At 32.4% G+C, this 12,585-nt stretch overlaps 1 protein-coding gene across 1 annotated transcript; it reads left to right on the top strand.

Annotated features, from left to right (window-relative positions):
• Positions 1-700: 700 nt before the first annotated feature.
• Positions 701-11,856, top strand: LOC124543084 (TBC1 domain family member 13). The gene is made up of 9 exons (XM_047121120.1): positions 701-952; positions 2,388-2,461; positions 2,931-3,056; positions 3,144-3,322; positions 3,643-3,741; positions 6,102-6,312; positions 7,467-7,668; positions 8,418-8,540; positions 9,660-11,856. The coding sequence occupies exons 1-9, from the start codon at positions 933-935 to the stop codon at positions 9,778-9,780; spliced, it is 1,155 nt and encodes a 384-aa protein (XP_046977076.1). The 5' UTR covers positions 701-932; the 3' UTR covers positions 9,781-11,856.
• The last annotated feature ends 729 nt before the right edge of the window (positions 11,857-12,585 follow it).

Genomic DNA, 12,585 nt, shown 5'->3' with positions numbered 1-12,585 from the left:
TTAATTTTACCCCTATATTAAGGATAAGGATGTCATAAGAGCGTATTTTTATTTTATATACATTTATATACACAACTTTAATTTTGTGACATTATTATGTCTGATAAGAACTTGTCATGAAAAAAACAACTATCAAGCTCATAAATCATAAATGAATTCAATAAATAAAACACATTAAGGCTTTATTCGTTACGTCCTCTTGTCGTTCCTTCCAAATAATTTGGTAAATATCGGTAATGCTTATTTAGGATTTGCTTCTTCTTCTTCATTTAGTATTATATATTACAGTATTTTTTGTTTGTTTAACTGATAAACATTTGGCACACAATCTCTTTTTAAGGTGTGTGTTTCAAAAGTTTTAACGTGAATTAAAATTTAAGAAAAAAGTAAGGAGACTTATATGTATATACTGAAGATTACAATGATAAAGATCCATGCTCAAAAAACATGATAGTTAACAAGAAAATATTAAACAATAATTTTAATCCTTAAAATCGGCACAGACTTTTTACAATTTATCTAGTGATCGAATGCGAATTAAAAACACGTATAAAAAAATTTGCACCTGACGGAGGAAAGTCTATTCCATGTATATATAAATAGATTTAATTTCGAAATTAAATCTATTGATGTGAACATTTTTCATTGTTTTTAAATTTGATATTTAGGGGTAAAATATTTTATTTAGTGGGCAAACTTCCTCACCTGACATTTGGTAATATCAACGCAAAAACAACGTAAACTGAATCGTATTTTTATAGGTATAATAATTCTGTAGAGTACGTCGTACAAAGTATCGCACATTACATGAAGTGACTAACTATAACGTGTAAATTATCATATCAAAGTGCGAACTCAAAATAAAAGAGAAATAGCATATTATGTACTACTTAATTATGCATTTATACAATTAAAAAAATTGGGAGTCGAAAATGAGTCTTCACAAAGCCAGGTAATTATAATAAATATTATTTAAATATTCATATGTATCGCATGATTTTGGTTATATTAACACCCCTTTATAAATTCATTCTGTAGTAAATATGTTGATATAGTTTAAAATAATTGAACAAAACGTCATTATATATAGATATTAATATTCAAATGCATATATTACAATTAGGATACTTTTTACAATATTATTTACATAAAGGTAGTTTTATAAATAATTTTAAAACAATATTTATGATGCTATATTAGCTATATCCAGTTAACCTTTTAAGAATTATTTATAAAGTAAAGAAGTTTAACTTTCTAATGATAAAAAAATATTCTTCATTATTAATTGTGTAGAATAGTGATGAGATATTAACTGCTTAATTTTAATAATAAATATTTAAAAAAATCACATATTCTACAATCTAAAAATAGATATACTTACTACTGTTGCGTTGAAGATTGAAGGGTAAAAGTGCTAGTGTAACTAATAGCCACAAGCGACAAAATATCTCAGTTCCCAACATTGCCTATATAACTGATTGTTAATATGTCTTTCAAGGTAAATAATTTCAGGGATTATACCAATTTTTAAAAACATTTCCAATTGAATGAATATAATCATCGAGAAAGATTGTAGATTTATGTCAACCTTAGTGATAATAATAGCTAGCAGTGGTCCTGACCATGGTTTGAAATTTTGTAATACAACTGGTATATGTTGCTAGGATTAACAATACTTTCATTCTTAAAGGCTCTACCACAAAACCTTTCCTAATACCCGGTCATATGCTTTCTCCAAACCTATGAATAGTATGTGGTGGTTTTTATACAATACTACCACCCCAGTTTTACACATGTGCAATACTAATACTAAATATACTACAGAATATTTTTTTTTTATGGACTAGGAAGGTGGAAGAGCATATGGGCCACCTGATGGCAAGTGGTCACCATCACCCAAAGACAATGATACTGTAAGAAATATTAACTATTCCTTACATTGTTAATGCCCCACCAACCTTGGGAACTTAGATGCTATGTCCCTTGTGCCCATAGTTACACTGGCTCACTAACCCTTCGTAGTTACACTGGCACAACACACATAGTCACACAACAATACTACATACTCTTGTTTAGCGGTAGAATATCTGATGAGTGGGTGGCACCTACCCAGGCTTGCTTGCATAAAGCCCTACCTTGACTTACGATCACATTCGAAATTTCTTTACTATATTGTCCATTTCTTATATACAAATACCTTCCTCTTGAATCACTCTATCTATTAAAAAACTGCATAAAAAGCTAGGAAAGATCTAAGAATACATAGGGACAAACAGCGATAAGTGGGTTTGGCATAGCAATGACTTACATTATAATCATATAAATATAGATAAAACAGAAATAAAATTGTTGATTTTCAAAGAGATCAAAAAACTATTCTTTTGCAGAATTAAAGCCTTCGAGGACATCTTAGATGAAGATGTAATAAATATTGAACAGCTACAAAAACTAGCTTTTAATGGTAACTAAACTTATTAACATTAATTTACATACATTTTACAAATTTAGTCGAGATGGCCCAGTCGTTAGAACGCGTGCATCTTAACCGATGATTGCGGGTTCAAACCCAGGCAAACACCACTGATTCATGTGCTTAATTTGTCTTTATAATTCATCTCATGCTCAGCGGTGAAGGAAAACATTGTGAACCTGCATGTGACAAATTTCATAGAAATTCTGCCACATGTGCATTCCACCAACCCGCATTGGAACAGCGTGGTGGAATATGTTCCAAACCTTCTCCTCAAAGGGAGAGGAGGCCTTTAGCCCAGTAGTAGGAATTTACAGGCTGCTGTTCTTACAAATTTAGTATCTACCAATATAACAGTGTGCTTGTAGAACACTAGTGTTGCCTATGTCCACTTTGTTGGTGTAGTAAAACCTTAATTAGAGTTTGATAATATATAAAGTATGATCTTTTTATTATATAGGAGTACCAGATGAAAAAGGTTTACGATCTTTTGTTTGGAAGATCCTACTGCACTATATACCTTTGGAGAAGAGTGCCTGGGAATCTACACTTCAAAAGAAACGGCAACTTTATCAGCAACTTATAAGTATATTTATATATATATTTATTCTTGACAATAATTAACTATAAAACAAATTGTACTATGAAATGTTCAAATTAATTTATATTTCAGATGAAATTATTGTTTCTCCTGGAGGTCCGACTGATCATCCTCTTAACCTAAGTCCAGACAGCTCATGGAGCACCTACTTCAAAGACAATGAGGTCCTACTCCAAATAGACAAAGATGTGAGGAGATTATGTCCTGATATCTCGTTTTTTCAATCGGCCACCGAATTTCCATGCTCTGAGGTACAGTGTATTATATTATTATAATATTTATAATGTATTGTATTTATAATGTGTATTATATATTATATATATTTGTCTGTATGTAATTTATAAGGTAGGTTAGATATATCTACAACCATCAATATTTATATTTGATGTAGTTTGAAGAATGTGCTAGCCATTACCACAGTTTTTAAATTTGGAAGCATTCGCTACCTCATGGTTGGTTAAAATATCTCAGTGCCATTGTCTATGCGGTGGTAGGTGGTGATCTATTTATGCCCTATGCATTAGGGATTTTAGTTATAATTTTTATCTATTTATGTTATTTTACTTTGTAGATTGTAAACAGCAATGGAGTCAAGCGTCTGCACAAGCGGGTTGAACAGTCCGTATTAAAATATTCAACATTAGAACGAAGGGGTCTCGGTGTTGCCAAGGTAAGGATAAATTTGATACACCATATATATTATTTTATTTCAATAAACTAAATCCTATTTACAAGTAATCACAATATAATAATGATGATTGAAATTGTGTAACTGACATTTCTGAAACACACCATTGATTTCAAAAACAGTAAAAAATCTTTTTCTGGTTAAAAGGTTATTTAAAGATTTAATGCTTTGTAATTGACTATTGTTGGCCCCGACATCGCTCGTGACTTATAGGTCGATCGTAGATTTTACATTTAAACATGTAAGCTAGTGTTTTCTTGAGGTCCAGTTCGCATAATATCAAGTGTCATCAAATTCGGTCCAATGATTCGGCCGTTTAAGAGCGAGAGAGTTACTTTCTTATTTATAATATTAATATAGATATCACATATTAAATATGAGACAATCTCACATACATTACTCTGATCCCAATGTGAGTAGCTAAAGCACTTATACAGCTTTGAGTGAGCTAGGGTAACTACAGACACAAGGGACATAACATCTTAGTTCCCAAGGTTGGTGGCACATTGACGATGTAAAGAATAGTTAATATTTCTTACAGCGTCATTGTCTATGGGTGATGGTGACCACTCACCATCAGGTGGCCCATATGCTCGGTCGCCAACTTATACCATAAAAAATGTATAAAGTATTGTAAATATGAATTATTAATAAATCACATTGACCTATATTTTAATAAACGCCTAATTAATCCCGTATTTACAGATAATATTATCTATATATAGTACGACACAAATTAGATGTAGCATCGGAAAATGCAATAAAATGAAAATAAAACCGATTACTGCCGATTTACACAACCAATTGAAATAGCTACCTATCGCGCCATTCGAAGCTATTTGTTGCTATGGATTCTCGCTTCAGTGAAAGCAAGTGCATGTAAATCGACATGTCAAATTAACGAATATATTAGGTCATATGGTATTACAAGTTATTACGTTTAAACAAAGATCATATTCGCATGAGAAATAAATATTGATAATCTGGGATGGCGTACTCAATTCGGATGTGATCTGTTTTACGAATTTTGCCGATGCGACATCTAAGTTGTGTCGTACTATACATATATCCGATATTAACATATACTGTACTCAATGTATCAATTTTCTCATTGCATTCTATCTTGAAATTCGATACGAATCCATATATCGTATTCCCTGAACTCGGATCATGTCACATTAAGTTCGTAAAACTGTTTCGTAATCGTTATTGATCTGTTTGAGTCGACAGTAAACTCAAACCATGACTGTTTGTTTGATTTCCAGAAGTCCGATCTATATTAAATTTTGATAATGTGACAGTTTAATATTTTAGTACGGATATAGACTTTTACGGATTTTGTAAAGCAATATTTTCGAAAGTCCTGTAAATTTCCCATTGCTGGGAGGCCTCTTCTTCCATTAAGGGGAGAGTTTTCAACATATTCTACCACGCTGTTCCAATGCGAGTTAGTGGAATGCACATTTGGCAGAAATTCGATGAAATGAGACACATGCAGGTTTCCTCACGATGTTTTCCTTAACCGCCGAGCACGAGATGAATTATAAACACAAATTAAGCACATGTATATAGTGGGTTTGAACTCGCAATCATCGGTTAAGATGCACGCGTTTTAACGACTGGGTCATGTCAGCTCTTTTCAGCATATTTTCAAAATTTATATAATTATTAAGAGGGTGTTTAAGGAAAGCTGAGATACATTATACTTAAAACTATAGTCTGATAGTGTCTCAAAGCTGAGTAAAACGCATTTCCTCCCAAGGCAAAGCTTAGCGGGATAAGCAGCACATTCCATTACGCTGCTCAATTAGCACTTAGTGCATACACTTGAAGCTGTACTGATCTTCAGAGAAGATTTACGTATTCTAATCATGGTGGTAGGCCTTTGTGCAAGCCGGCCTGGGTAGGTACCACCCACTCATCAAATATTCTACCGCTAAACAACAATACGCAATATTGTTGTGTTCCGGTTTGAAGGGTGAGTGACCCAGTGTGACTACAGGCACAAGGGACATAGCATCTTAGTTCCCAAGGTTGGTGGCACATTGACGATGTAAGGAATAGTTAATATTTCTTACAGCGTCATTGTCTATGGGTGATGGTGACCACTTACCATCAGGTGGCCCATATGCTAAAAAAAAAGAAATATAAATAATATAAAATATAAAATAACCTATACCAAAAAAAAGAAATCACCGGTTCACTACGACTCTTTACACACTTTGTGCATTTGGTCACAAGTTCAAAGACGAAACAATTGAATAAATTCAATTCGGAAGCGACACAAAATGTGACAAGGGGTATACCTAATACTGACTTCTCTTAAATTATCTTTATAATAGTTGAGCAACGAAATCCGTCGAAGTGAAAGCATCACCAGTGGGGATTACACTCCGTTGAATGAGGGCTGCGAGGCACATTGGGAGGTGGTAGAGCGCATGCTCTTCCTCTACGCGAAATTGAACCCCGGCCAGGGCTACGTGCAGGGCATGAACGAAATCATCGGGCCCATCTACCACACCTTCGCGTCCGATCCTAACGTCAACTTTCGGAGTAAGTAATTATGATATCTGTACTAATGCACTGATACATATATATAATATGTTATTAATAAATGTGTATATATTATGTTTGGCGTTTCATCCGATATAAAATTAGATTGTAACATAACAAGCATGGATTTCACGTACTTGTAAAATAACTAAAATATCTATAAGATGGCATGTGACTAGTATTATCTTTATTTTTTACGGTTAGTTAAGTCAATGGTAACATAATTTTAGTTATTAGATAATCTTCTACACTAACGTATCGTCTTAAACTAAACATTAAAAGGCTTGTTTGCAAAACACTTGACAATTAGACTATCATATAATGTTTTGATTTTATTTATTTCATATATATATGTAGTTTAGTAGGCTTAGTGGATTTATTATTAAGTTTTTAATAATATAATCTATACAAATTAAGTGAAAAAAAAGACAATTTAAAAAATATTGTATTATTACAAAAATAAATTAGATAATAATTTTATGAGTTATTTGTATGAAACAAACTTGCTTGATAAGAGCATTGCTGACGTAATAAGGGCGGTTACGTTCGCTTGCAATACAATCGCACGTATTTGACATTTACAGTGATAATTAAAATTATTATATATGAACTAAGAGTTACTCCAATAGTTAAAACAAGTAAATAATGATTACGGGTTCAAACCCGGTGGTAATCAAATAATGTAACTTAGCAGTTAGGGCTTTGGCGAGTATGTGCAACCTCTTCAAGAAGACATTCTACCATCAATCAGTAATAACTGTACCTGTACGACTACACTAACACAATCTTCATTCAAACGAATGGTGAATCTTAGGATGAGTTTAGTTTCCTTCTGTACCACTTTTAACCCAATCAAAATCTCCACCATTTTTTCAACAGATTAGGAATAGTTTGTCGTTCCTAAGATTAGTTACGGATGCTCCAATTTTAACCCAATGTTTTGCCGGTCCGATGTCACGTGCCTTGATCATTCATCTAGCCTAGATAGACACACACCAAGATGACAATGTTGTGTCCGTTCTTTTGTAGTGCGACTATCTATCAATATAAATAATCTAAGGTCATGTGCCAATTAATAGTTTAATCTAAATACCTAAACGCCAATGCTGAAGAAAGCGATTTTATTTTTATTTGATAATTGTAATTTGTTTAAGAACACGCGGAGGCGGACTGTTTCTTCTGCTTCACGAACTTGATGGCAGAAATCCGCGACTTCTTCATACGCACCCTGGACGAGACCGAGAGCGGCATCAACTACATGATGACGAAGTTGTGCGAGTGCGTCAAGAAGAACGATCGAGCTGTCTGGGAGCGACTGGAGAGACAGGAGCTGAGGCCGCAGTACTACAGCTTCAGGTAACTTTACCTCAGACCAGGGCCGTATTTAGGGGAGGGCAACCGGGGCAACTGCCCTGGGGCCTCCACATGAGAGGGGGCCACAGTTTTCAGCAAGTTAACAAATACTGAGATATAGTCAAATTATAATAATGTTACTATTTAATATTTTAAAAGTTACCTATACAAATACGAAACAATTCATAGCTTACTGATTGAAATAAAAAAACTAAATAATTCATAATAATATAATTATTAGGGTGTTCACGCTTCTGGTTGTCTAGGGCCCTCACTGCTTTGTGGCCCCGGGGCCTCCACACCTTTAAATCCGACTCTGCCTCAGACTTACACACTAATGGACACATTTGAGACCACGTGGAGAACTGGTCTAACCTGTCCTTCAGTTCAGCACCAGCATCATCCATTTAATCATCACGGCGCGAGTTATCAACGATCAAGCTCTTTTCTCTTCTATATTGGAAATACGCAGAGTCCAAATTTCATCTACACAACTTATAAATGTGATATCAACCCAGACAAAGCTTTACTTCCATGTAAAAACTACTTACAATTAAAACCAGTACATGTCAATACAAACTATTTCCAAGTTAAGCAGTAGAATATTGGCATCCTTCAAGGCGACTGCACCAAGCCGTCGATGAGAGAAATGCTATTGTATCCAATATACTTATATTAAATATAGAATATTCTGCGTTATTATTAATTAAAAATATTCTATTTCATATTAAAATCACCTATTCTTCTTGCAGGTGGCTAACATTGCTGCTTTCCCAGGAGTTTTCACTTCCTGACGTAGAGAGAATCTGGGACTCACTGTTTGCTGACCCTCAGAGGTTCAACTCGCTCATCTATATATGCTGTGCCATGATCTTGTAAGTAGCCTCTGTTATTTACATATACTAGTCTAGCAGATACATAGACGTGGCAATCTTATTTTTTTTATGTTATAGGTTGGCGGACGAGCATATAGGCCACCTGATGGTAAGTGGTCACCATCACCCATAGACAATGACGCTGTAAGAAATATTAACTATTCCTCACATCGTCAATGCGCCACCAACCTTGGGAACTAAGATGCTATGTCCCTTATGCCTGTAGTTACCCTGGCTCACTCACCCTTCAAACCGGAACACAACAATACAGCGTACACTTTGTTATTAACTTTTGCCTAATTTTAGTATAATATTAGTGTAATTTTTCGTGTGTCGGTGTTGACAAATTTATGCCTGTTCATACTGGCTGCTGATCCTGACGTTGGGCGAAAAATTTAAATTTAAATTTCGAGTGATTCTCCTCTACTCCTTCCAATTAGATCAAAGTCTTCAAGAGTGATTGCTATCATAGGAACTATTAATTAGCTTGTTACGACTCAAATGCTTAAACGAACTTTATTTTGTAGGTTGATTTATTTTTTAATTTATTTACCTAAGAATTAATAACATTAAGTGCTATACAAATATGAGTTAAAAACAGTTACTGTATTAATCTTGATAATCTTTATGAAATTCGATACAACCACTGCCAGGAGTTTATAAAAGTACAAAGGCCTTATAACCAATAAATGAAATAAATGTAAAATGTCACACTGGCCAACTACCTTAAAACACATGCGTGAAAATTCGTATAGTACGCAACTACACACAACTTTGATGTGGCATCGGCAAATTCAATAAAACCGATTGCCGATTTACACGACCAATAGAAATAACTTTCTATCGCGCCATTCGACGCTATTCGTCGCTATAGATGCTGGCGTCAGTATAACCCGAGAAAGCAAGTGCTGGTAGATCGACGTGTCAAATTGACGAATATACTAAGTCATATTATATTACACGTTATAGTGCAAAGTTCATATTCACATAAGAAAAATATATTGATAATGTGGGATAGCGTACTTAATTCGGATGTGATCGGTTTTACGAAGTTTGCCGATGCTACATCTAAGTTGTGTCGTACAAAACCTGAATATTATCCTTTATCTCAATCTCCAGATTGGTGAGAGACAGCATACTCAACGCTGACTTCGCGTCGAACGTGAAGCTGCTCCAAAACTTCCCACCGATGGACGTATCGTTAATATTAAACAAAGCAGTCGAAATATCGTCGGCTTAATCTCTTTATCAAACGAATGATTTTTTTATTAAAACTTTTATATAATACGATTTACTCTTTTATATGATTATTTTACTTTTACTGTTTCAAATGAAACGAAAGTCTATATCGAATATACTATTATATATGTAGTGTTAAGAACATTCCAATTTAAGGCCCAAAAGATTTAAGAAAATTAATTCTTTAGATTTACGTTTTCTAATCTATAGGAAAACGATTTTGACATAATCAAAATAGTTATCTCTTTAATTTTGCTCTATCATAAATAATCTGGTACAATTATGATAAAACGCGAAATTATATTTTTTTACGTTTTGAACTATTTTCGTATATTTTTATAACGTTTAAAAAGTTGCCTTGCTTCATAATTTTATATGTATATATGAATAGGCATTCTGAATGCACACCTCGAATAACATGATAAAAGACAAAAGAAATCTAGTTCGTTCCAAATTTAAATGGGAATGGTCTCTATAGAAATTTATCATAATGGCCGAAAAAAAATAAACATGTTACAGACGATTCGAATTACGAACGTTATTAAAAAAAAATCAATAATATGCCATATTTGTTTGTGCTTTGTACAACTTAGAATAATATCGTCCATATTTTTAGTCACAACTCTGATAATAATAATCTATAAAAACCAGCCATATTTTTGTTTCTTAAAAAGTTCCTAATGAGGCCTAAATCCAACTGCTGAAGGATTTTCACGTAAAATATTATACAAAATAGTTTATTATTAGATTTTTATTTTCAAATTAAAAAGTATGGATTCCAAAATTTAATTTATTTTTTATCTATGCAAGAAGTTATACTTAATTTTTAAAAATAAATATTAATTTCTCATTAAAAATGGTCTGAGTTTATTGTTTCACTATCGTACCCTATTAAGTTATTAAATGAAGTATCGCTCATATTATTCTACATTCAGTGTGTTTATTTTTATTTGAAATTTATTTAATTAAAAGAAATAATGTTTATAATATTTACAATTATTTCTTACGTGCCACTTGAAAATCAAACAATTTTGATGTTTGTTGCCAAGTTGTATGAAATCAAAATTATACTATCGATTCTAGCAAAAACATAATCTTTTACTCTTTTCATACAAATGTTCATATAAAAAAATAAATATATAGATAATCCAATTGTTATGTATTGTGTTGTATTGGTCTTTCAATGACGTCCATGGAATTGTTATTTATTTATCTATTATTATGCTATTCTGTTGAATATTTGTTTATGATACAATCAATTTTGTTCTTTACAATAGATCAACTATCTCTTTCTAATGTGTAGAAGTGAGGGCGGTGGCAATATTTTTTACCGTAAATATGAAAGATTATTTAGGCTCAGCAATTGAGAATGGGCTTCTACTTAAAAACCAGAATTGTCTTTTGCCGATCACCAAAAGGTGACCCAAAATAAATGAATAAAATAATGTTAACTGTAAGTTTTTACATAATTACCACTAATGTTCAAAAATATTCACTGTTCCAAAAAGCTATTCTTTTTTGTACACACTTATCTACAACTTTGTATCTTGTACAATATTTATATCCTTTTAGTTATATGAAGTAGATACATAAGTACATGTTAGTTTTCTGAGAATTAAATAAAATGAAAGATATCTGTACCTATCCTTCTTAAAGTGCAGTAGTCCAATCTGAAGTCGCAGGTAAAGATAATAACGGTTCTAGATTAAATAAATGGTAGAAATATTTTTTAATTATTGTGAAATAAATATCCGTAGTTCTGCTGTACAGCATCATATATAGTTTATGAGATCTTCATTTTAGCCCAATTACAAGGATGTTTTTCAAAAAATTGCGTAATTAAATGACATTTGTTTCTCCGATACCAATTTTTTATACGATGGAATTAATTTCATTACAACTATTATTGGGAAATGAGGGCGTTATTAAGCAACTTAATTTTTATAACCTTGCGTAAAATTCAAAGCTCTTTAAATCAAACAAATCGTAAGTGTTTATGTGTACGTAAATAAGAAGCGACAATATGTGTACTCTTAATAAGTATATATTATTTAATAAATATAATATTTTTTCTGTACTCTGTGTTTTATTTACGGTTAATTGGATGTATTATTATTGTATGTTGTTCTTCATTATATACATTGGTACATTACTTAATGAATTTATAAAGATCCGGTTTTTGATGAAGATTAAATTTTATCGATATTACAAGACATTCAATCAATTAATCGTAATCTAAATCGATTGAATAAAGCTGCCAAGTTTTGTTGATTTAGTAAATTTAGTAAGTGTTAGCCGCGATTCAATTAGTATCCGGTATCTACCTAAATCGATTGCATGTTTTATGAATATATATATATAAAATATATCTAATGGTGAATTATCAAGAGTGACCACAGATGTTGAGTAGCGTAAATACATTGAGTAAATATATTGAGTAGTGTTCATTAAATAATATAAAAACGGAATTTGTCACGAATTTACACGAGTCTTGGAGAAGTCATCAATATTATAATAAATATTTAATTATAAAGTAAATAAGTACTGCTATTTGAGTAACTCGTAGTTTATAACGAAATTATACGAAAATAAACTAAAGCAGTAGCGCGTAAAGTTAGGGAATAACACGATTGGTAGGCTGCGCAAGACAATGCAGAGTTGGAACCAGGTAACCAATAGTTTCTTAGTTAAAGACGAATCATGCAATGTACATCCGCTTCATAATTATCATTGCTATTTCCTAGCTTTTTGACGCAAAATTGTTTCCAAAATTTCGAGCCAAAGATGTATGTCAATACATTAAAGA

The sequence above is a fragment of the Vanessa cardui genome, chromosome Z, assembly GCF_905220365.1.
Source record: "Vanessa cardui chromosome Z, ilVanCard2.1, whole genome shotgun sequence".
Classification (NCBI taxonomy): Eukaryota; Metazoa; Arthropoda; class Insecta; order Lepidoptera; family Nymphalidae; genus Vanessa; species Vanessa cardui.
This window is presented reverse-complemented; position numbering and strand designations above follow the sequence as displayed.